The 26,635-nt window shown below is 45.6% G+C and overlaps 1 protein-coding gene across 4 annotated transcripts; it reads right to left on the bottom strand.

The window, feature by feature from the left end:
• Positions 1 to 230: 230 nt before the first annotated feature.
• kat6b (K(lysine) acetyltransferase 6B) lies at positions 231 to 25,338 on the bottom strand. 4 transcript variants are annotated; one of them, XM_056429339.1, is made up of 17 exons: positions 25,140 to 25,338; positions 22,119 to 22,977; positions 17,723 to 17,831; positions 16,015 to 16,130; positions 15,683 to 15,764; positions 15,056 to 15,185; positions 13,218 to 14,170; positions 11,978 to 12,099; positions 9,638 to 9,750; positions 9,361 to 9,502; positions 9,061 to 9,222; positions 8,419 to 8,512; positions 6,652 to 6,883; positions 6,207 to 6,366; positions 5,478 to 5,777; positions 4,353 to 4,638; positions 231 to 4,261 (listed from the first exon to the last, which is right to left on the bottom strand). In XM_056429339.1, exons 2-17 carry the CDS (start codon positions 22,734 to 22,736, stop codon positions 1,521 to 1,523), a joined length of 6,360 nt encoding a protein of 2,119 aa, XP_056285314.1. In that variant the 5' UTR covers positions 22,737 to 22,977; positions 25,140 to 25,338; the 3' UTR covers positions 231 to 1,520. The 4 variants fall into 4 exon arrangements, with proteins under 4 accessions (XP_056285314.1, XP_056285317.1, XP_056285318.1 ...); XM_056429342.1 differs by having other exon boundaries at positions 5,613 to 5,777; XM_056429343.1 differs by having other exon boundaries at positions 14,115 to 14,170.
• Positions 25,339 to 26,635: the final 1,297 nt, after the last annotated feature.

Here is a 26,635-nt window from a genome sequence, read left to right as displayed (position 1 = left end):
CATTGCGAGACATGATTGGTTTTGCTTTTTAGTCTCATGCCAAGTCAGATTTTTAGATGGTAAAATCTAAAGTAAATCAAGCCTCGGAGCAGTCAAGTCTAAGTGAATTTTCCTTTTTTAATTAAAAAAAAATACTTTTCTGAAGAGAAAACTACCTGGACTACGACAAATTCAAAATCTACCACGCCTCGGCGAGTAAATATTAAAAATAAAAAAGGAGAACAATCAAGTACATGGTCAATCATAATTTATTCTTATGCTAAAATGTACAGCATTTTAGGTGACTGACAAAAGGAGAAAAGTCATGAATACAAGAATGTCATTCTGTCTGATTTCTGTGCACATAGCCAGGTATTTCCCTCCTGTTCTTACCAGCAACTCTGTACAGGTACAAAGGCTACAAAAGAGCAATATAAACATAAACACAAGTAGCGTTTTACATGCGATCCATTAGCTTAGTTTGGTCTATTCACAGGCGCTATTCTTCTACACTTCGGTAAAATATAAATCCAACATTTTATAAAGATAGAAAACAAATCTACAGATGGAATGAAAACGTAGCTTTAAAGGCATTATGTAAAATATCAACTTTGGACTAAATTTATATTTTCTTTATTGTTATTCGTCATTATAATCATTTAGTTCTTTTAAAATTCCGCCACACTTCTGGACCTTTTGAAATGTTTTAGAATTTCAGGGTACAAACACTGAGATATGCTTTGTTATTTTGACAGAAATCAATCTGCTTCATTAAACAGAAAGCTGCCTCAAGGAGATCTGTTACAAAAGACTTCAGAATTATACATACATAGCAATAAAACCTCTCAAATCGAACATAAAACAGGACTAAGTTTACATTTTTTTTTACATTATTAGAATTAACAAAATATAGTTTTATCTTTCTCCCCGTGGAGGGAAACCTAATAAAGGCCAGATATCTTTAAAATGGCTTGCTATTAAGCACAACACTTGTACAGTACTACTCAATGCACTGTCACTAACAGAGACTGAAGCATGCTAGTTGTCACTTTACAAAATAAGTACAATAATTTAAATATACAAAGGCATGAGTATAGTACAAACTAATTGTCAGCACTGTTAGACAGGTACACTGAACAGGTTCAAACGGCCACTAACTCCACTTGTAGCAGGCACATTAAATGGCTTCATTTGAGGCTGCTACACGACTGCAAGACCACTGATGAAATCTCTACTGCTGAGCTCTGAACCCGCCTGCTCTAAAGACACATCAGAGACACTAACACTAATTAAATAGATTTTCATCGTCATGATGTAAGGCTTCCCATCTGGAGAAACAAAAATACTTTTTAACATTAGCTTCAAATCTACTCGATGAACATTTTTGCATTCTTTCCAAGTGCTGCTGCTGGTTTTTAAGTAATAAACAATAACAAAAAAAACAAAAAACAAAAAAGAGAGAAAGAAAGCAAAAGGCCAGATCAGTGCATCTTTACACAGCAAAATGCACGTGAGAAGGACCGCACGAGTCCTGCGGGGAGTTACCGCCTGATGAAAGGCCCTTTCAGGGACTGCTTGGACATGCCTGTGTTCATGTAACCATGGTGACCAGCTGGAGTGTACACCATGTTGCCATGTGGTGGAGCCTGCATGGGCTGCTGGGGGTATGGCTGTGTTCCCATCATGCCCATCTGCATAGAGTACTGGGGTGACTGGTTCATGTAGGCATGGTTGCCATGGTAGCCGCTGTTCATCATGGGCTGGCTCATGCCGTAGCTGTTCATGGCGTTGAGGGAGGGCATGTTCATGGAGTTGACGTTGTAGCCCGGCGCCGGCATGATGTTCACGCTCATGCGCGGCATGGCGGCGAGCGTCCTGGAGGGCGCCTGCATGGGCGCGGCCTGCGGCGGCCGGGCGTACATCTGCTGCTGCTGGTGGTGCGACAGCGGGGCCGACTTGGAGCGCGCCGACACGTGACCCTTGGGGGCCATTTGGGGCTGGATCCGCTGCGAGGGCGGGACGCCCGTGTTGCGCTGCAGCATCATGGGCGACGGAGAGCTGGGGGGCGGGGTCATGGCGGCCTGCACCTGCGGGTTGGGGACTCGATGCGGGGTCTGGGACAAGGACACCAGGCCGGAGTGCTGCGGCTGCGACAGCGACGGCGTGTTTGCATACGGTGCGATGGGGTGCGAGGCCGAGTGGTTGAAAGGCAGCGAGTGAGGGTGGTCGATGAACGTGTTGGTGAACTGCTGCAGTTTGGCGAGGCTGAGGCCCGACGGCTGAGAGTAATGCCCGTTGCCGTACTCGCCCTGGTGGTTGATCCGCTCGTAGAGGGCGAAATTCGGGTTGCCGGATTCGGGGATGTCCGCCAGCTGCATGCTGGTGGTGAAGTTGGTGGGTATGGCGCACTGGGCCATGGGCTGCTGCTGCTGGCCGTGCTGGCCGTGCTGGTTGTGAAGGCCGTGCTGATTGTGCTGGCCGAGCTGATTGTGCTGCAGGTGGTGATTGTGGTGGTGACTATGCTGGTTGTGGGGATTGTGTTGACTATGCTGGCCGAGCTGATTGTGGGGGAGGTGCCTGCTGTGGGAGTTGTGTTGACTGTGTTGACTGTGTTGACTGTGCTGGCTGTTGCTGGGAGGCCGCTCCGCCGCCGCGCAGCCCTGCGGCGACTTGACGTTGCAGTGAGGCGGCGAGCTCAGGTTGTTCTGCTGGATCATGCCGCAGCTGCCCGGGTTGACGTTGCCCATTTGCTGGCTCACGGCGCAGCTGCTCTGGGCCAAGCCGCTGGGGGGGATGCTCCCGTAGGAGCAGCTGTTCTGGGAGGGGCCCGCCCCGCAGATGCTGCCCCCCATGGCGGAGTCGTAGCTGCTGGGGTTGTCGTAGTTCTCCGTGGTGCTCTCGATGCTGCCCAGGTCGCTGAAGCCGCTGTCCACCACCTGCTGCGAGTGGTCCGACACCGACGGCACGTCCATCATGGGGCTCGTCGCCATGTTGTGGAGCGAGGCCACCGAGATGGCGCCGTGGTCCGGGCTGATCTGGGTGTAGCCGCCGCTCTCCAGGATGGACACCGCCGGGCTGTTGACGGAGCGCGCCGACTGGCTGGGATGCGACTGCGCGGAGGACAGGGGGCTGCTGTGGTCCGACTGCGGGCAGTCATCCAGCGAGGCGAGGCGGGGGCTGCGGGCCACGTGGGCGTAGGCCGGCAGGGTCCTGCGCGGCTCCCGGCTCTCCGCGCAGAAGACATTCTCCCGCGCGAGCGACTGAACGGCTCGGGCCGTCTCCGAGTCGACCTCGGTGCAGATCGGGGGATCCTCCCCCGGCGCCGGGCCGAGCGTCGGCCGCTCCGCGGGCCGAGGGGTCGGGTGATCGGGACGAGGACCGGACGCGCTCTCTCCCTCCGACTCGGAGTCGGCGGGATTATCAGAGTCCGCGGCCGCGACTGAAGCGACGGCGACGGCTTCAGGCGGCGGAGTTGCTGCCGTCGTCTCGGTCGCCGCCTCTCGGAAGCTTTCTGCCGCCGAAGCCGGTTCCTCTTCGCGACGCGGCGCCGGAGACGCCTGCCGACTCAACTCGGAGGCGTCGTCTTCTTCCGGGTCTGGAAAAGGTGGGGCGCATTGGGGTATTTCTCTCAAACTCTGCTCCGCTGCTCCGCTGCTCTCCGGCGCTGCCGTCTTGCCGTGACTGTCGTCTTCGTCATCTGCGTCCTGATCCTCTATTCTCGTCCTCTGCTCGTCCTCCTCGTCCTCCTCTGCATTGTCGTTCTCCAGGGATTCGACACCCGCCGTGCTGCGCTGCGCGTCTTTGGCTGGGGAGTCCGGCCCGAGTCCGCTCTCTTGCTGGTCGTCTTCGGGCGGTTCCGGGGAATCGCACCCGTCCTCGGGCTGAGGGGACGTGGCGGCGGGCGAGCACACCGGAGAAGAGACCGGCGATCCTTCAGGGGAGCTCGACTTCTGGGAGCCGCGGTCAACGGGACTCGAGGGCTCAGAGAGAAGCCGATCTAGCCATACATCCGGACTCGCCGAGCCTCGGCCGGCTTTGCTCTCCTCGTCCGCGCTGACCATATCCTGGTCTGGCTGCTCCTTCGCTTCCCCCCCGGTGTGAATATGGTGCTGCTCCGCCTCCATCGGGGTTTCCGGGGGCGTGTAGAGGTTGAGCTTGAAGCCCATCTTTCGTTCGTTCTTGAGCCTCCACTTAGGAGGGCCTCGTTTGACTCCTTTCGGCCAGCCCTTCTTCCGCTTCACGGGACGGGGTCTGCCGGGTCTCTTCGAGATGACGTTAGCCCCTACAGGGAAAGAAGCCCACTTTAATTTCCTGGAACTGTAAAACAATTTCATGAGAAATGATACGTTTCATCACAGTCGAGATGCAAATACCTTCATTCCAGTGTTCGAGTTTGTCTTTGTGCGCATTCTTCTCGAGCCTCGGACGACCCCTCCGCCGTTTCATCGGCGCAATCGGCGTCTTCTCCTCTCGCTCCTCCTCGTCGTCCCCCATCTCGCCCACTCTGCAGGTGCGCTCCAGCAGGGGCATGGGACGCTCGTCCTCCGAGTTGTCGAACGGCTCATTCAGCACCTCGGTCGTCTCGGAGATGGTTTCTGTTGTCACGCTGCTGTTTATTCTCTTCCTTTTACGCCCTCTCTTTTTGAGCACAATGGTTCTCTGAAAAACAAATGGAAGAGGAACCGAAGAGAACAGAATGAAAGCTCCATCAGAGTAGAGTAGTTTCGCAAAGACCGAAGACACGGGCGCTCGGCGGATGACCTCCGTGAGCGCACAGCAGAAACAGGCTTGTGTGCTCGGTGTGAGCGATGCAGCCCCGTGTGGAAAACCACAAATTAGACGGGCAGAGTAAGCGGAGACCACGGTCTATATTTTACATTCTCCAGCTGTAGCTCACCGGCAGCCTGCGACTCAAACGCTTTCAGACCCAAGATCCTTCACAAGAAGAATGTCACAAAACAATACTGTGTCTAATTCACTGAATAAACTCCAGCAGCCAGTGTTGTTCTTTTCTGGTTCCCATTCCGTTTTCGTTGAAACGGCTCCCCTGAAATCCTGTCGCTGGCTGTAATATTATCTCCGGCACAAGGGGGCAGTGCCATATAGAAAAAACCGACGTAAGAAGCACAGAGGAGGGCAGTAAATTAACCATGAGCATTGACAATAGTACAAGGTTTAGCCTGCACAGTCTCGACACCAGCAGTGAAAACACAATCTATTATCTACAGCTGCAGGCACACAGGGAGGCTCCAGATGACAGGAGGAAGCCACTGAACCCTCCACTGAATCCATGAATATTTACCAAACCTTTCCGTCTCACCAGAGTACACAACATGGTCTCTAATGACGGGAAACATAGCTAATGATATACATTCAACTCCACTTTGTCCAAGAATAAAACTCCAGATAATAAAAAGGAAATAACCCCACCAAGGAGCCAACGCTGATTCGTGGTGATGCAAAAGAGGCGTGCTCCACGTCAACAAACAATAAGTCACCTTTCTCTTGGCTGCAAGCATCGCATGGGCTTTTGTCAGGATGGGCGGTGAGCCGTCGGAGTCGTCGTCGGAGTCGTCGTCGGAGTCGTCGGAGTCGTCGTCGGAGTCGTCGTCGTCGTCGTCGTCATCGCTCACTTCCTCCAGCTGCTGGATGCGCCTGGTCCAGGACAGCGTAGGGCGGCGCTCGTAGGTCCTGTAGGGAACCTTGCAGTGGACCTTCGTGAGAGGCTGCCTGCTGCCGTGAGTCATCAGGAAGCCCTCCCTCTCCCAGCAACTGGCCTGTTCTTTCAGCCGCTCAGCCTGGTAATTAAACAGACGAGACACATTATCTCTGGGAGAGGAGCAACGCACAGCCCCAACATCTGAGCAATGAGGCTAATGGGGAAAACAAGAGAATGGAATTAACATCATGACAAATGAATCACTGCAGGTTTCTCCTGATAATGAGAGCAGTGTCCTGATTGGATACGTGCCCGTCACGGAGGAAACATTTCCGTTAAGCAGCCGTGGAAAGATTGCATTTCATGGAATATTCAGCTCGATCAATTATGTAGTAACTGATTTAGGGCAATTTTGCACGACATTAGATGCCTGCTGACAGCGATAATGCTTTCCCCATTAACGGCCTCTATTTGAACTCTCCAGCTAATCAAACAAACATCCAATAACAGCATTGCGGGCGAGTGTAAACAAACAACCAGTGTCTCGTGATTGAACGAAGAGACTCACATCCATCTCTGCCTCCCTCTCCTCCTCAGACAGGACGGCGTTGAGCGCCGTGGAAGGTGACCAGCGCAGGCCGCCGGGGTCCACCTCATTGCGACGTGGGTTCGGCCTGAGTCTCTCCATGTGCCTGTGAATCGATCGCTCGATCCTGATCAACACAATCCTGGGTCACAGTGAGGAAAATACAATGAGTTCATGTCAACGACATATAAAAAAAAAAAAAAGTGAAGCGCTAGGTTGGACAGAGGGCGATGTGCGGTTGAATAACAGCACAAAGACGAGCTCTCTGGGACCGCAGGTGCTCCGTGTCCTTGGTGGTGCTTAACTTGACTTACTTCTGTCAATATTCAGCTGCATTAATGGATACGCTGTTAAAAATACCCGCTGGCCTGGATAAGTCAGACGACATACAGGCGCGGCTGAAGGAGACCGCGGCTCGGAAACTGACCTGCCATCCTGTCTGTCAATCATGCCGAGCTGCTGGAGAGTAGCGGCGATGTCGTGTGGACACATCCCAGTGGCCCTGCTTATTCCTTCAACACGGATGTGTTTATCTGGGTGCTTATAAAGGTACTCCAGTATGACACTTTTCCAATATGCCAGGTAGGATAAGCGACCCAGATCTGACAGCGGCTTCTCCGGGGAGCCGGCTTGTCCTTCTTGCCTGGTGAGAAGGTAACCTAAAAAGACAAGATTCAAACAAAAAACAAAATGCTTTAGTCACGCTACACGCTGCTGCTGCTGCTGCTGGGCCATTTCCGATTGCAAGTCAATCCCTACACCTCCTCCCTTATGGATTACATATTCATGTAAGGATGTGACACCAAACCCTGGTTGGGATTTCACCTTCAAATAGTATAAAAAGGGAGCCAAGGAAATCCGTTTTACTCTCCTTCAACCTCTGTCAGAAGCTATGAGACATACTGGCAAGGGCAACAAAGGAGGTTTAAAGAGGGGAGTTGAGAGGAAACAAAGCGACAGAGCGAAACAGAGAAGCAGCTGGATGTCATTGCTCACAAGAGACTGCACTTAGGAGAGATAATGAACAAGAAAAAAAAGAAAAAAACTAATATGTATCTGTGTGTAATTAGTTTTATAGCGGCCCTGTCAAGGGTCATCCATTATGAGCGGCATGAAATTAATTAATGCCTTTTAATGTGCACCCACTACCGAGAACCAAACAAGCAAATCTAATCGCCAAACAGTGAACACATAATATTGCAGTAATCATGACAATATCCATTACTAAAGCTAAGAAGAGCCTGTGATAACAAACACTTAACAAATGACATTTATATGAATTTCAATACAATAATTGAAAAAATAAAGTCACTTAACTAATGTATTATGATTAAAAAAACAAAACAGAAGAGCTGCTCGGAGTTCTTTGAGGAATGATTTGAAAGGGAACACTTTTCACACAGATACCTGAGACAAAGTGTTCCTCGAATAAAATCCAATATAACAGAAAATCTTAATCTAAACAACTTCTAGCTCCAAAGCTACATTTTCCAATATAGCCTTCAAAGAGCTCAGAACTCAGCTGTGTTCAATCTCCCTTAATCCCTGTCTTTGTTATCAGCACACTCTCAATATCACAGATCCTCTGCATCTCAGTGTCTCAATGGCTCCCAAAGTGAACAGGAAATCAAATGCTCCATTACCAGACGCCCTCCCTGCACTCGCTCCGCTTCCTTCTATTCATCACACGCACAAACTCGGCAAAGAAACAACTCTTCAAAACAATAAAACGCGTATAATGACACCAAAAAAACCAACCTTCTTCAACACAGAAATCCACTCAAGGCAACGGCTGTTTTCCAAAGTGGACCGCAAGGCTTTAAATATTGTATGTGCTGCATTTACTGGGCTGAAACATAAGAGCAGGATCTACACCTCATCACGAGTCAAGGAGACTGAATGGGGGGGGGGGGGCATGTTCTATGAAACAGCTCTTCAGGCTTAGAAGAACTACTGGCCATCATATAATGTATGCAGCCAGAACGTTATATATTCCTCACTCCTAATCTTCTGTGATTGCCCAAGTACTGTTCATGAATGCTCTTGATTAGGCTCCTTCAAAGCCGTAACCAAATAACAGCACCTTGCCACAAGCTACACATTCACCCCTTAATCTGAAATAGTTTGTTAAAACCAGTGAACGAAAAGAAAAAAAACTCACTTCAGTGGTCTAAAAAAGCATGAAGGAACTTACTGAAATCAATGAGGAGCCTTCCAAATCCTTGCCTTTGGTACTGAGGCATGATCATTATGCAGGAGACATTGTACTTCTGCTGGCAAAGCTTTTCCTGAGGGAAGGAGAAACAGATCAAGTATGTCAGAGCTCTGCTGAAGCTGGCAATTTACTGCACCTGCCATTGTCCTTGTCTAAAGCGGTGCACAAGCACATGCACGCCACACACACACACACAAACAGGGTGATAAGCTATTTATAAAAGGCACCACTCTGTTCTAAATTGCAGCTACAACAAATGATGATGATTATTTTACTGTTGGTTAATCCGTCGATTAGTCTTAGATTATTTGATTCTTCGTTTCATTAACTGTCACATAATAGTGAAGAGCCGTTTGCCTCAGCTCATCTTCCTATTTTGTTATTATTATTTGACATCATTGTAATCAATAAACAATGATGTAACACAGACAAAAGCAAGAATACCTCGCACTTGAGAAGCTGGAACCTAATGTTCAGATTTTTTTTCTTGGCTAATCGACTCATCATTTAACCACCGCAGTAAATAAATTCAAACAGTGAGGTTTTACGTCATCAGTATCACCGTGAAAGAATGATGTGGGTATGCCTTCATTTACCATATAGCCACTCTGTAATCCTTACCTTGGAGAAATAGCCCACGAGATGACAGCCTTTCACATCATTCTTTGTAAGTATGTAGAAGAGGAAAGGCTCCACATCGTAATACAAGGTCTTGTGATCCAGGAAAAGCTTGGCTAACAGGCAGAGGTTTTGGCAGAATAGTTTGCTGACATTTCCATCAACCTAAACATGGAATAAAAAGACCAAGAGGACACTGTTCAAACAGTTCCCATGTTCTCCCCCCTCCTCTTCCCAGAACCCATTCAGTGGAATCTCATGCAGCATACAGTTATTGCTTTATTGCTGTAAAGGGACGCTGACCTCAAATACGGAAAGGTCGTCCTTTCTGTAGATTTCATTGGCTGGCGGGTGGAACCAGCCACACTTCTTTGTGTGTCTCTGGAGAATGTTTTTGCTCCTCATGTACTTCAGACAGAACTCGCACAGATAAAGCTTTTGTAATCTGACGAAGACAAAAGAAAGAGATGCGGTTTGTACTTCAGCATTCAAGCTTCTCTTTTTTAAAAGGACATTGGAAAAGAATGCAACTCGATAACAAAGAAACTGTCATTATTTGTTGAGTAAAAGCAGCATTAACCTTGAATATTCAGGAGGGTAAGGCGACGAGTACCAGGTTTGAATCTCATACTTCCCAAATTCAATGAGTGCAGGGCATCGCATGGAGTCTGTGTTCAACAGAGATCCAGTTCTCTGTAAAAAGATTGAACAAAAGCAAATGGATAAATGCGGTAACCCAGATAATCCAATTTTACAGTGTTTCTAATAACCAATCCATGAAAACAGTATGCTGACAAAACTCTCAAATCGAGATTGGGGTTAAATTTGATCTAATTAAATCAGACCAAAACCTGCCACGAGTAAGATGTTAAATACTTTATCATCATCCGGGTTGGTTTCTGAGCATTTAGTTTTCATAATGGCAATAAATTAAAAACCATATTGGATGAACAATTTTCTTTACACCCCAATATCGGATGAACTATTTTGTTTGCCCCCCAATGTGCCCGGAAACACTTAAAAATGCATATTTGGCCTCTCACCTGAAGTTCTTTATCTAAATCTAAATTATTTGGGTGCGAGTCGCCTACTGTTGGAGATATCTGCCGTAGAGATTTTCTTCTCTCAATATAACAGAACTACATGGCAATATGTATTTTTTATTTTGACAGAACTATTCCTTGAAAAGTACATTAGTACATGCTGAAATACCTTTCTGTTTACTCATCAACCAATGCTACCGACAACACATCACACTGCACAGTTAGCCCCAAAACTATTAAACTCAGGAGGGATAATGTGACATGAGATAACTGAAGAGGATTGGGACAATATTTAACCCTCCTGTTACCTTTAGGGTCAATTTTACCCCATTCAATGTTTAATGTCGGTGTTCTTTGGTGTCAATTTGACCCCAGGCTGTTTTTCACTGTGTCAAACATATAAGAAATATCTACTTTTTTATATATTTAAAGGGCTATTTAGGTAGTCAACAAACAAACATAAAGTACCTCACACTTAAACTTGGGAAACAATATTAATTCAAATAATTTTCTGGAGGTTTTAATTGTCGGGGTCAAATTGACCCCGAGGGGAAATTATGTGAGTAAATGTAAAGGTAACAGGAGGGTTAAGGAAGCCAGACCAAGACAAGGATTGGAAGAACCTTTTACAATATTCTGTGGCTAAACCGACCAAACAAAGTACGACTAGAATGTATAAATATGTAAAATAGTGGACAGATTTGACTATATATAAATATATGTGCCTATACATAGCTCTCTCACCAAGTGACTATGCTCCCATAGACTTACTGCGTCAGTGCACAGACCAAATCAATGATTGGATGTGCCAAAATTTCCTCCAACTAAATGAAAATAAAACCAAGATAATTGTGTTTGGTGCTAAAGAAGAAAGGCTGAAAGTTTGTGCTCATCTGGACTCCCTTTCTTTAAAGTCGAAAAATCAAGTCAAAAATTTAGGTGTTATAATTGATTCGGATCTGAATTTTAATACCCACATCAAATCAATAACAAAATCAGCCTATTACCATCTAAAAAATATAGCAAGAATTAGAGGATTTATGTCCAAACAAGATTTAGAAAAACTAATTCACGCCTTCATCTCCAGTAGGTTAGACTATTGTAATAGTCTTTTTTCAGGTCTCCCCAAAAAAGCACTTCGACAGCTACAACTTATTCAGAATGCCGCTGCCAGAGTCCTAACAAAGACTAAGAAAGTTGAACACATTACACCCATTCTCAGGTCTCTGCATTGGCTACCAGTACGTCAGAGAATCGACTTCAAAATACTGCTGCTCGTTTATAAATCTCTAAATGGTGTAGGTCCAAAATATATCTCTGACTTGCTTCCACCTTATGAACCCTCTAGGCCTCTTAGGTCATCTGGGGCCGGTCTGCTAACTGTTCCCAGGGTTAAAACAAAACATGGTGAAGCAGCATTCAGTTATTATGCCACACACAGTTGGAACAAACTTCCGGAAGAGCTTAGATCTGCACCAACTCTTACTACTTTCAAAAACAGGCTAAAAACGTTTATGTTCTCCATTGCCTTAAATTGAATCTTGTATTAATCCTGAAATAATAAGACAACGACAGAAGGAATGATTCTTTGCACTTAGATTTGTATCTTTATTTTTTCTTTTATTAATCTTCTTTTATGCTTTTATGCCTTTTTAAATTGTTACTTTGATGCACTTTGTATTCCTCTTTTTTTATTTCTTATTCTTGATCTATTTTTTGTAAAGCACTTTGAATTGCATTCATGTATGAAATGTGCTATATAAATAAACTTGCCTTGCCTTGCCTTATGTTGTGTTCTGCCCATGTTAACCCCATTAACTTTAAAATATCAATATTCCCAGTGTGGAGATGTTTCGCTCCTTCCTACGCGTTCTCACCTGCGCGGCGGCGTCCTGAACATGAGTGAACATCTCAATGTCCTCCTCCGTCACGTGATCTCTAGACATGGCCGCAAAGTCGGCCTGCGCCTCCTGCTTCACGCGCAGTTCCCCGTTGTGGCCTGTCGCAGGTACAACAACACGACGTCAACACAGCAGATGACACATCCACATCTGGGCCGTTTGAAGCAGCCCTGGCTGAATAACCTCATAAACTCATTCTATGCAAATGTGCTTATACTGCGAGTACTGCTGCTGAGCCTGTTTGAGGCGGTGTCTCTGTGGAATTTCATAATGTATCATCTCTGCATGTTTATGTGAAAATCCCTAATGTAATGAAGTGAAACTAAATCACTCTAATTGCGTAACCGCTTTCATGTGCTTAGTCATCCACCAAGACAGTTTCCCATGAATGAAGAAGCAGATGCAGTGAAGGGAGCAAGTGTCGACATGAAAAGCAACTGATGCTGGGAAGCAGGCAGTAATTGTATGAAAGACATCAACACTATGACATAACCACCAAAACAAAAACCCATTACAAGTGGACGGGATGTGTCATTAACATATTTATGGAAATGTGCCGCTGGGGTAAGTAGTGTTTGTGCAGTATATTGTTTTGAACTGCTTGAAGGACGGATCCATTTGTTTTCTCCGACGTGTTATTTTTTATAATCTGTGACTTCACTCCTGAAGACAGTGAAATGTATGGGTTACTGCACTTGTGGCTATAATCATCATGTCAGTTCTGAGTCAACTTGGGTGGGTGAATCACTGGGTTGTATGCGTCTAATGACCGCTGGAAGTGAGGTTGAGTGGAGACAAGTGATTTTAAGAGTGATGGTGGGATGAGGAAGACCACTGACGTGACGACGGCCTCTACGAGGTAGCGGTGATCACAGCGTGCGCACTACTGCAGCGGGTCAAGGACAGAGCAAGGAGCAACATGAGGGAGTTAGTGGGCCATGCACTATGACAAAAGCCGACGGGCGGGAGGATGGAAGCCGCGTGAACTCCACAGCCAAGTCAAAACGCAACGAAACTGGGTTAAGAAACTAAAAGAATTCAAATCAGGCAGAAGATTAGTAGTCTGTTAGAATGAGGGTGTCTTCTCAAAGAAAAGATTAGCTCGGATATAACTGCGAGTGTCAAGCTTTACAACAAAACAAAAATAAAAATATGAAGAAGAAGCTTAAAAGGTGTGGAGACGCAGGTCTTGGCTGGTGTTTCGAGCCTTGCTTACCATGATTATTCTCAGGCTTAATTCTTCCGTCTGTCAAGTCTCCCTTTCCTGGTGAGGGGGCTCCCTTCTGAGGGCTCACTTTATACCTCAGCCTGCCTAGCGTCCTGTGCTTTTTAAGGAAGGGATTACGTTTGAAATGACTGACCATCTTAAAAGGGTGTCCTCTGGGTCGGCCCGGCCCGGCAGATGAGGAGTGTAACCTATTTTTATTAAATTCGTTCTTTCCAAGGCGCTGGGGCCCCATTTTGGACGCGTGGGTTGAATCCTGCTTATGATGCGTGCGCTTTGGCGGCACGTAGCAAGGTAGTCTCTTTTTCCTCGACTGTCCCTGAGTGGTATAAATGTGAGAGAGTCCGTCAAACAGTCCCTTGAGCTGGCTGCTATTGCAGAGGCTACTCAGGGAAGGAACACTAGACTGGCTGGAGGAGCTCTGGGGTGAGTTAGCGGAGGTGGAGCTGCTGGACACCTGCGAGGGGGAGCTAAGTCCCGGCAAAGTGAGAGCGGGAAGTGCAGAGGAAGAGGGGGTTATCTTTTGAGTGACGTCGGCGGCAAAGGCAAACGGCTCTGGCGGCGTGGAAAGTTTGGGTGGTCCGTCGTCTCTAGAGCTTATCGGTGTGCCGGGCGACTCTACGGCTCGCAAGCGACGGCCCACCGGGGAAGGGGTAAAGAATTTGGAAAGCCCGTCGATAAGCCCTTTGGTTTTCTTGTTAACGGTGAGTGTCGCTTGGGTGGAGGTGGGCGTGAGGGGGGGAGTGGTGGTGGGGGTGGAAGTGGTGAATTGGGTGGCGTCGACCGCACAACAGGGGTCTGCAACCGCCAATCTGTCTCTGGCGTCCTTCACAGATGCAGCATGACCAGATGAAGGTGTGGAACAGACGGTAATCTTTTGACCCCTACCAGGTGACCCCCTTCCTCCAGGTGCTACCATGGAGCCGTCACCACTGGTTACAGACCTGCGAAGACAAGACGTCGTCGCGGAAGGTTCAGATCTCACGGTCAGACGAGCGAGTCGAGTCCGGAAGTACGATTTTGAGGTTCATGTATTTTCACATTTGATGCAACTCGACTCGCGCTTTTCTACTGCAGTGCAGGTGTCGGACATGTACAGTCACTTTGCAAGATTACGACAAAGCCTGTGGGTAATTTATCAAATATAATGCAGTTATGAAATAATCTACCTACACTTTAACCCTCCTGTTACCTTTAGGGTCAATTTGACCCCATTCAATGTTTAATGTCGGTGTTCTTTGGGGTCAATTTGACCCCAGGCTGTTTTTCACTGTGTCAAACATATAAGAAATATCAACTTTTTTATATATTTAAAGGGCTATTTAGGTAGTCAACAAACAAACATAAAGTACCTCACACTTAAACTTGGGAAACAATATTAATTCTAATAATTTTCTGGAGGTTTTAATTGCTGGGGTCAAATTGACCCCGAGGGTAAAATATGTCAGTAAATATAAAGGTAACAGGAGGGTTAAACATTGAATGGGGTCAAATTGACCCTACGGTAACAGGAGGGTTAATCTAATATAATCTTGCAAAAATAGCTTCACCTCAAATAGCTACAACATGTAAGTGTCACTTACACATCCATGCTTTAAGTATCAATTACAAATACATTAAAAAAACCAATTAGATCTTAAATAAAATCTTGCTTTGTGAGTAATAAGTGTTTTTTGGGAGCAAAATTTAGCATTCAACACATGACAAATCGCAGCAATGCTCTTCAGTGTCTCAATGCGTCTTTACAACTCACTCAGAACACAGTGAACTCAACGTTATCGTCACCAGAAGCAAAAATGAAACGGTTATTCAGATTCGTGCACACTTACATTCTTTGTTTGAGCTTATTTCTGGGCCTTCCGATTGGCTTTGCATATCGACGTTTGATCTGATCGGCTTTCTTGTGCAGCAGTTTCTTCCCGTTCTCCTTCGGTCTGCAGACTTGGCAGGCCCAGGTACCTGGAAGGTGTCCCAGACACAGGGAGTACCGTTTGAGTGGGTTCATCAATTCAGAGGACATACAGTACATTCATTTGAAACATTTCCTTTAATACCGAGAGCTGGCGAGAATCTCGCCAGTTCACAATGACAATCAATTACTCGGCACACAGCGAAAATCCATAAGAAAAACACCGGGTCAATTCTCTGTCCGGTGGAATAGACTTTGTGTCAGCTTGCTGAGCAAAGCTATGCGACTTGTATGAATCGCATGCCAAATGTCCTTCCACAGAACGTGCACCGTCATTACAAGCCTCGCTGTAGGGTCAGTACTGTAAGCCAGAGATAGCAAATCTCCCCCCGGGGGATGCTGGAATAATTTGATATGCATGGAAAGCTTCTAATAAGCCATCGCTGCCTCTCTGAGTGACAGCCGCAAACGGACGTTTTGTGAAGAAAAGGCTCCGGATCGACAGCGGAGAGGGAAACGGAGAAGCCAGACAGTGTAAACGCCTCACCTTTTGGCATTCTTGAAAGCGGCGGGTCGCAGCATTCCATGTGAAAGCCGCGATCACATGAATCGCAGAATAGCATCTCGTCCTGAAAGGCAACAGCAGGCATGTGTGAGGGATGTCCCTGTTGCATACATGCAACACCACCCCCCCCCCTCCACCCCCACCTCCGTGTCATTTAAAGTCTTTTTGGAAAAAAATAAGCCCAATTGTGCACAGGAGAGGCTTTACAAATCTGAAAAGCCAACAAATCCTCAGGGATTCACAAAAAAGGGATCCATCTCCGAGCCAACGACACAGATAATGGTGTGTTAGGATGTATACAACGTTATACTTACAGCATTTTTCCCCTGTATTCGACAAGAGCTGCAGGTTTTGCATTCAATACACTGCCATCGTAATCTCTTCACATTTGAGGTTAATTCAGGGGAAAACTTCAGACATGATGGATGCCCTTCAGAAGCAATAGAAAAGGCAGATTACTGAGATTAGCATAACACATTTTATACTCGCGCCGTCACAGAGCTAGAGACACAGAGGCTTTGCATTTATTCACACCGGTCTGGTTAAACGTTAACATATTAGATCATCAACAAAAAACAATGGTGTGCATGTACTGTATGGCCACAACACTTTGTCCGCCCCCCCCCCCCTCCCCCGCCACAAATGGTGTCTAAAAACAGTGTGATCAAACATCTGAGCTGCTAATTACAGATAATTTGATCTTAATGAGGCAGAAACAGTCGCAGCACTCATTCTAATGGAAGTCGATCCACGAAAGTCATGTAAAAGCTCGCCGTCTCCCTCACCCAGCTCCCTCTCATGGTCGTAAAACAGCTGTTTTACAGTGAGAGCACAATTTGTGTGTACACTAAGAGCAGTTAATGAAAACCACCTCAATGCTACTCAAGTCAAATTTGAGCTATAAAAATGTCACCGGGAGAACAATTCCTGACGGCATTTAAAATAATCGTTCAAACATAAATGACTCCTTGGCAGAAGTAATTTTATGGAGAGGGTTAGCAGTTTTGTCTGGAACAAAAGAACAGTAAAGGAAATGCCACCAATCTGCACAGGGAAAAGGGTTGATCTTTGATCCGCTGTGCCTGGCGCGCTCTATAAGAAGAATCCGAATCGAGTGAAAACGACTTGTGGGTGATTTCAGATTCTAATGGCCACTTATAGAGCATCTGCCCTTCTGTAGCCCACTGAGGATTGCAAGCAATTTGGATCCCTTCAGACACTCAATTTTAACATTGTTCGACCAATAAATCCCTTAAAGGACAGGGGAAAATGTGGAGCAGGAATGTGACATCTGAGAACGACTGCAACCGGCCCGGCTCTGGAGGTACGATAACATCCATTATTATATTGTGAGATAATCGAATTTTGTCAACAACCACAGATTTATATAAAAGGTAACTTTGATATCTCAGGTTGTTGCAGGCAATTTTGAAAATCAATGAGCAGCAATGCTTTATTGAAATATTGAATTTGAAGGATTTTTGCATCTTTGGCTAAAAAATGTGCACCCGAGACACTTTCCATCTAGTTTTATAAACATGTGGTCAGCTGAAAATAAAATGCATAATACAATTACATCACATATATAACTATTGTGATGGAGACATACCTTGATAGAATATATCATCTCTGTCACTCACCCCCACTTGCTACTATTGTAAAGTTACCATTTCTCATGAGTATAGGGCAATAAAATCCATATTATAATATCGCTCGTAGACTTGATATGTGATATGATGAATACCTTTACACAATGTAGAAATCCCGCGGTCCAAATGAATGATTCCACGCTCTTTTTAGTTGGAACCCACTCATTGCATTTGATATTATGAATGGTATTCTGCATTAATGCCATATACTCATCTATATTAAATAACTACTCTAATATTGCCAACCTCTGTTCCTACCATACAGTCACACGGCTGCTTTTGAGCCTTAACTCACATACCAACGGTTTTGTCCAGACTACATGCAGTGTGTGTGTGTGTGTGTGTGTGTGTGAGAACATCCAAGGCGACTCACCACTGCTCCCACAGTCTGCACAGGACAGCAGCTCTTCTGGCCGCTTGTCCCGATTTGACTCTTTCGTTCCAAGACAGAAACTGCATATTGGGATGGGGTCAACCCGGAGCTGGGTGGGAACACAAACAGAGACAAACTGTTTAAAGAACAGAAACGGGCACAGGCTGTGCATGAAGTGCCTGGAAGCCGGTTGTTTTTGGACATTTCATTTAGTCAGGATATTCGAGATCACTGTAGAAGCATTGCTGGTTAATGCAAGACAATAAAACCAGTGAGTGATTTAATGAAATGGCACAAATATGAACTACAAAGCTCGCGGAATGAAAAAAGAGAGTTCTCACAGACTAGAACAACTAATAATAAATGAATCTCGTCTTCAGAGATATTGAGATCCACCTCCTTTATCCATTACATGAATGGCAAGTGATCTTAGTAATCATAGTTTCAGGGCTTAATCCAATTCTTAAAGCTTGAACTCCAGTCTGAAAGGATTAACCAGCATGTAATCAAATCACCTCAATAATAAAACACGCTCTCATTGTTACTGCCATGATCCACTGTAAATGTTGCAAGTCGCGGGACAAATACTCATTTAAGGGCTTACGGTTCAGTTCAGAAGAAGTACAATAAGAGCTGAAGGTTTAAGAGGATTTCCCCACGGATGACAGGGAATAAGAAGAGGCCGACTTCAGACGACACCGGGGGAGACCCTTCATAAAACAGTCGGTCAGAATCGGACCAATCGTCGGCTTGAATCGCGACCAGCGTGAACCCACACCGACGGGTTCTGGCTTTCACAAGGCGTCCCTTCAAATACGAGATCGCGTCCGCGAGAGTCGAGAGGAGCGTCGGACAAACCGCCGATTCCTTCCTCGCGCGAGAGGAAATTCTGCACGGAAAATAACACTCGCGTCGCGCGACCGTAAATATCCCACCTCGTCACTTTTACACGCTACCTCGTCAATCCGCCGGAGCTTTGAAGGGCGCTCTGGGGATGCCCCGTAATTAGTTCCCGATTTCTATGACGCAGAACGCGACGACATTTGCGACTTCCGACAGCTCTGTAGGTCCCGATCTCCTAACCCTATAGTTAAATTACAGCATCCACAGGAACCCCAGGGGAATGCGGCAAAGGACACAGTGGGGATTTGGTCATTGTTCCAGGCCGTTGATCAATTAGCTGTTTCGGTGAGGGGAAGCAGTTTACTGCCACATCAATGATTACTCTATTTTCCAACCTGCCAGGTCAATATTTGAAAGCAGCCGCTGCCATTAGACGCAGACTGCTGCTCACACAGCTGTGATTACAGACATTAAAAACGCTGCAATGCTCCTGTGTGACAACGCTATCCTCTACAGGTGTAGCCCGTGTAAAGTAATCAGTGCTTTTTGTGTCGTTTTGTGTTACGCAAGACAAATACAATATACACGTTGCACGGATTAATGTTGGGCAGGTCTGCAACTGCAAACAATTCAGGCCTGGCTGCAAGTATTCTTCATCATGCACAGAACAAGCAATTAAGCAAACGACAGAGGATTTTTCACCAATAATTTTGAGAATGTATTATACGTTTAGGTGGTTTATAAAGCCAAGCAGTCAACGTCTCTGGTTCCAGCTTCTCACATGAGACTATATCTCTGTGTTCTTATAGTTATACTATATCTATATATATATATAAAGCATATCTTTGGGTTTCAGACTGCCGATTGGACAAACAGAACCAAAGTGAAGACAATCCGTTTCACTCGTACTATTCTCAGACGCCGCAGAGACTAAAGGAATAATTGAAAAGATGAATCAATATTTTAAAAACGTGTTAGTTGCAGCCCCACACGTACCCCTCATTTGTTAACTGGACTGCACAAAGACTGTCAATTTAGAGCTTATCAAAGTTCAAATCCCATTTGCCCAGAGCGCAGATAAATGGAGAAATATTATAATTTTGCCCTTGATCACAAGCCATTCTATGTTATCACTGTTAAAATATGCAGCCAAAGGCGTAGAAAAAAAGGCTGCAGTGTTGTGGTTACTTCAGAGGTTATTATTATGATCCGTTTGTGTACAAAAAGTACATGTCATATTTATCGTGAAATCGCTGACGTAACAATGTTCTTAAGAACCTTAAAACTCACTAACAGACATTATACATAAAATATATACAAGGGAATTATAGACACAACCAATAACATTAGTATAAAGAGCTTGAAATTAATACGACATCAGAGCTAATATGCAGCCTGTGCATACTGCTGATGAAATGCTCACAGCTGATAGGCAAGCTTTTTTAAATTTTTTATAAGAAGTCTTCACTTTATAAAATAGTCTCCGCTGACTGAGCTATGAAGTCTGATCCAGGAACTGGAGGACTAATTTCTATCAGGAATATTCTTCGGCTCGGTGATTAAAACCAAAAGCAATTTGAGATCTGCTCAGTGTAAAAATGTGAAAAGAGAGAAACAAACACAGCTGAAGAGATGCTGAGGACTTACTTGGGGATTCTAAATTAAGTACATCACAGGAAATGATGCTGCTTCAAAAGAGCAGGCTGTCCTGAGTGAGGGGGTGGGGTCCTATTAGAGAACTGCTGGTAGAGAGCGAAAGAGAGCTAGCACAAGCGGTTGCATAACGCAGCAGGAAGAAAAAAAAAACTCATTCCTTGCCTTTGTTCCTGCCAGAGTCTCTTCAGAATCTAACAAACTCTAAACCAAGACTGCTCTTTTCTTTTTTACCTCAAAGTATCTCTTATTCTCAACACACACACACACACTTGTGCTTCAACAAGCGAACAGACAGAAATGTCTCGTCCTTTGAAGCGAACGGTAAACCTGGACCGGGCTCGGTGATGTCATCAGGCCGGGAGCAAGAGGTTGAAATGTTCCAAATGGAAAACAGCGGGCCTTCCTCGGTTATGAGAGCCGTCGCAGGACACCGCGTCTCTAAACACTTCTCGGTTTCACTTTTGGCCCGACCGCAGACGCAGTCACAGTTGTGGCTGCAGTATCAAGGTGTCGCTTCCTGATTATTCACTGTGAAACTGGTGGGGAGCGGGGCGACATCTCTATTGCCTGATGCTGCTCTAGCGCCACTTCAGCTGCGTAACGTGTGCATAAGCTATCCGACCGCACTTCATCTCCACACACGATCTGCAAAAAAGCCCTCGCAGCAAACTATCCAGATGACTGTAAACTGCACTTTAAGGGACATACGACAACTCGTTCCATCTTCTGCGCTTGACGGCGTCTTAAAATTGCAAAAGCACGTAGAAACTGTCATTTTACAGACTTTTTGTCTGTCGTGTGTTGAAGCTTAGCACCAACAATAGAGACACGGTTTCTGCAAACTGCAAACCAACCTTAACCCTCCTGTTACCTTCACATTTACTAACATATTTGACCCTCGGGGTCAATTTGACGCCAGCAATTAAAACCTCCAGAAAATTATTAGAATAAATATTGTTTCCCAAGTTTAAGTGTGAGGTACTTTATGTTTGTTGACTACCTAAATAGCCCTTTAAATATATAAAAAAGTTGATATTTCTTATATGTTTGACAGTGAAAAACAGCCTGGGGTCAAATTGACCCCAAAGAACACCGACATTAAACATTGAATGGGGTCAAATTGACCCTAAAGGTAACAGGAGGGTTAAGGTGTCAAAAGCAGCGGCAACGTTGCAACCTCGAAGTTGGTTTCTACGGTTTTATTTCCTCTCTGCGGGGCAGCTCCGTTAGCACAAACGTCCCGACAGCTGCATTCAGACCGAGAATATCACGTCCCGCAACACATTCTTCAGCTGCCATTTCTCAGCGCCGTTTGTGACGACTAGTTTATGCCCGCGCCCTCGTAAGTAACCAAAGAAATATCCCTAATCTGTTCGCTAATGCTTCGCTCCGCAGAAGACAGCGAGCCACATCCCCAAAGGTCGTTAGGCTGGAGTTACCGAGCCTGCGGGAAGCCCACAGCGGACTGCCTTCCGCACACCGTCGGCACGACTTTCTGATTATCCAAGCGCTCACATTATGGAGATAAACATCGCGGCCCCACGGGGACGCGCTCGAGACGGGGTTGCTTCTGACCAGCCAGGCCAGCGTCCCTCACGATTAAGCCCACGGTCATAAAATTCCCATCAAGCAAATGCCACTCAGTGGTGGCCCAAACTTTCCAACTTCCATCTTGGTAATGACATCATGGAAATGGCACTGTTTGAGTTATAAAAAATAAAAAAAAGTCGTTCTCGCAAAGCAGTGGTTTACTACGCGTTAGTCAATAATAACGCTTTCGGGGGGGAACAAAAAAGTCAGAAAAGTTGACTATTATGGAGAAACAGCACACAACATACGACTGGGCATCAGCATGAGGTGGAGGGGCGTGAGAATGCAAAGGCCACGGGGCGTGTACCTGGTCTCGCTCGTGGGGGAGGAGCGTCACCGATGACAGGACCAAGGGGAAAGCACCTGGACACCTGGGGCCCCTTCCCTCCGCACTGCCGTGGCTGAGCTTATACCGCGGGCCGTTTTTGGACAACCGGCTGTTGTTAACCGACCGCTTGGCCGCCAGTCGTAACCGCTGGCGGAAAGCGGTGTTATCGACAATGTTTGAGAGGTCATCCTGGTTCCTCAGATACCTCTCGATGTTCTTCAGCGAGGAGCCGTGCGTATCATCCAGGCCCTCGACGGCACTCATGAGTATTTTATTCCAATCAATATGGCGCAGATCACTTGAATTCCATATAGATTCCCTTGATGGCACGGGCACGTTCGCAGGCGGGATTGATCCAACTCTCCCGGGATTTCCTGGGTCCTTGTAGGAGGCGCTCCCCTTATTTGTAACCTTGAGAATAGAGCCATCGTGAACACTTAATTCCAACTGCTCAAGGACGGTCTTCTTGTCCAGTCCATGCAAGGTGGCCACCGCATGACAAATTCTCTCCTCGGAAGGCCTCTGCTTCTGCCTTTTGATTTTCTGTATCGCTTCAAGAATCCACTCCGTGTACAGAGGGTTTGCAAGTTTTACCATGGTTGAACAATTGGACTCACAAAAATGCGATCCATACAGATTCCCCCTTTCTGCTGCTGAACACGGGATACATCCACATTCTTGGTAAGGTCAAAAAGTTACACTCCACGCTGGCATCCACAAATGTCTTCTCAATCCTGGGTATCTGACATTGGTCTTGAGGAAAAGTTGACACCAGTAAATTCCACCGTGGTAGATACCGACTGACCTGAGGCGTTATTTATTTACCTCCAGATCAAATCTAAAAAGGGGAAAAGGAACAACAAAACTGGTTAAACACAATCTCTCCTGTGATAGCTTGTTATGTCTTCATATTCACATTCAATGAACTAGCAAGCTCATACAGAAGAATGCAGGGCGTTTAAGATGTGTTAAAACACGAGAAGCAGATGCATAAAAACAGATGCAGGAGCTGTCATGGTTGCTGAAGAAACGCAAATGACTTAATCCAGTCTGACACTATAATCCACACACCGAGCCAGATGTCCATTTCAAAAGAGACGATTTTTTGTGTGGTAAAAGTAGTAAGTTTAAACACTGTGACAGGTTGCTAGAATTTCCCCTTGGGGATTAATAAAGTATATATCTATCTATCTATCTAGAAACTTTTATCGAGTTGTGTAAAAGTATAAAACAGACTCCTCGAAGGATGAATATTTTCGATTTCAGATTGCTGTCGACATAAAAAAAAACAACAACAACAAGTTCACATTTATTTTTTGCAGCGCGTAATCTTCCAAAAAATGTCACCGGGAACAGTTATCGGACTAAAACAAACAGGAACCGACTATAAACACACGCAGAAATAGATCGCACGTAAAGTTTAACCGTTACTTGTCCGCACGCGACTTTTGACAGCTCGACGTCCGCAACGACGTAACTGATCTGCGCGAGCTTTTTTTTAATGACAAGTGGTTAATCAATGCCCGCTTCCTGACAGCTGCCGGACGTTTGAGGCACGTCTGCGAATAACCGCCGAGCCGCTGCACGAAGCGAGAACCCCGCTAATAACTACGTAACAAACCTAGAGTAGCGCTCCGCTGATACATGACAGTGTTTCCAGCATTACTGATGTCACCTAAACAGTCGCCATTTTGTTACAATGTTGTAGTTTACATGAATCCGACATGACGCTGATTACAATCCAATGGAGTCTCATTAAACCGTACCTACACTAATGCGCCCTCCCTAGCAACTTCAATATTGGCTGTAAAGACAAGATCCGATTTCTGGTTTGATAAAGCACATGTCAATCTTTATGTATGAGCTCGCTCTCTGCGGCTCGGCACTGGCTGTGTGATCTGTCACTTCACTCAATTGACCCGCCTCTTAAGGTGCCGTCGGTGATAAATGGATATCATTTACCTCAAACGCTCGTAATATCTGCGCTTACAGCTGCAACCGCAGTGACGGGACACCAAAAAAGCATAAATAAACTATAACGGGCGCAAACTTGCTGAGTGACGATTAAACGAGATTAATATTTAACCTCATTTGCAAACCGTTTAACGCCGGCCCACCTTTACTTAGGGTCCTCCTTGAAACAGTTGGTTACACTTGAAAGTGATTTCGAACATTATAGACTTTAATTGGCTGTTTGTTAATTCTGTCGTTTGTTTGCGTTAAAAAAAAACCTGCAAAGGTTCACGCGCTGATTTAAAGTGGAACACATTTATTTATTTTTTCATATAAATTCCAGGTAGCGTATTCAAGACTCCTGCAGGCTAAACGTGTCTAAGCTATCGCCTCTTTCCCTCCCCTTCTTTATCTTCCTCCCCTTTCGTCATGTCCCCGAGAGGAGCCGTAATTCTCCTGATATTTAACATTTCAACTATGTGACGCTAAATTGGCGGCGATAAATAAACGTTGCGTTAAGCTACAAAGTAGCTCGCGCTCCACGTCCGCACGCGACATAATAAACGTCCTGTGTGCTGTGCGATGATGGCATGCCCTCTTTATCACCCATTAACTATCAAATATCTCCAATGAGGGGAAAATAGTGAGCCCTGGAGGGAAAAGAGACGTTCAGGGGGGAATACAAGTTAACACGACTGCCGGGAGAGCAGCTCCTTCATCACTGCTTTTCAATTATGTATCGCTAGTTTCTTTAGCTCCCATTTCTCAGCTTCAGCTCCGCTCTCGTTTTCCATATTTTATTTGGAAACGATACACAGCCTGCTTGGATTTTTCCACATCGGTTTGTTGGATGTTACGCAAACCGACCTATCTAATCTGCCGCCGCCGCCGCGGGCGATCAAAACACAACAAATTAACGCCAAGTTTCATGCAAGGATGAAGATAACTAGTCCGCTTGTAAAAGGAAGAAGAAGAAGAAGAAGAAAAAGAAGAGAAAAAAGAAAGAACGAGGGCATAGTCTACCGTAAATATTTGCTGGTAGTTTACCTCTTCAAGTTTTCCCCCCCTCGGATACTCCTCTTCATTATCGGGGAAACGTCGAAGGATACATGTGCGGCGACATATCCGAGCGATTTCGTGGGATTTGATCTCTTGAAACGAAGGCTGAAAAGCTCGCGCCGAGACATGGAGAGGACCTGATAACAACTAATTGAAAGGTTAATCTACATAGCAGCCTGTGACAAAGTGGTACCCTCCCCCTTCTTCTTCTTCTCCCACTGTAGACATCCCTACTTCAGTGTAGTGGAGCGGACCGTCGCCCCTTTAGTGCGCTCCTACAATGATATTGTCAATTTCACTCCCCCCCCACCCTCACCCCCCACACCCTCCATCAACATGTCCAGTGATGAGCCAAAGAGGAGCATTTTTACACTACATATTTTTGGTGGATTAGTCTCGGCGGTCTACATAGGCAAACAGACACTTTTACAGCAATGTTAACATTTATTCCCTGTGGGCTTTAAAAATATATATATTAACTTTCATTCATGTGTGCAGTATAGATATAACATCAAATGTGATTATTTGTGGCTTAGACACATCCATTTCTTATTTTAAACGCAACTATTTATTTCCATGGCCAGGAGCAACCCAGTAAGGGATATCATACACTAACACCATCATCTGCTAATTAACTTCACTATGCCCGAGGACGAGCAATAGTTGTTAGCAATAATGTAGATCATTCAATTTCCAGTCTTTAGATTTGCACTCCCGTCGCTTACTCACCAACTCTTTAGGAGCATGAGAAATGCCAGAAAGCTCATTTTTCATGCAGTAATTCAGATGTAATTAGAGAGATAATTGCTAACTTCCCATCCGATTATAAACACACACTGTACCGTGCAAGCGGCTCTAAAAAGACGTCAAAAGAAAACATTGAACCCTTTAAAAAGACATTCTATGTGTATATTGATTTGTGTTCACATATTAATAGTCCTTTTATCATTATGCAGCATCTTCATCAAATCCTCTGCTTATTACCTTGATGACCTCATTGATGTTTATTTGCGTTCATTCAGAGATTGTTTTCCATTTAATTCTCGACATTTATTTCGACTCACTGATCATTTTTGAGGTAAACATGAACAAATAAAATGTTATTTCATTGAGGCTCTGCTGGGAGTAAAAGAGGTTATAATTTTACGTTGAGGACCGGTGTCACGATGGAGGCGCTGACCAAACCCGCCTGTGTCTGGTTATAATGAATGCCACCCTGGGCCCCAGCAGGTCCTCCACTGCTGCACGGGTCCAGGGATAATTTGAATTGGAGCATGTGCCATTACAATCTACCCATCCCCCTGCTCGATCCCTGCCAACTGCCACACTGGTGTTCACAAACACTGCTGCCCATCTGCGGGGCAAAACACTGGCCAGGGCCCCAGTTACTCCTTTGCCTGCATGCATTCAGAGAAAAAAAATATATTCTGGTCGTGAACTCACTTTAGTAAGCAAATATCACAAAGTCAAGGTTCCGCCTCTCC

Source organism: Pseudoliparis swirei, chromosome 13 (assembly GCF_029220125.1).
Source record: "Pseudoliparis swirei isolate HS2019 ecotype Mariana Trench chromosome 13, NWPU_hadal_v1, whole genome shotgun sequence".
Taxonomy (NCBI): domain Eukaryota; kingdom Metazoa; phylum Chordata; class Actinopteri; order Perciformes; family Liparidae; genus Pseudoliparis; species Pseudoliparis swirei.
This window is presented reverse-complemented; position numbering and strand designations above follow the sequence as displayed.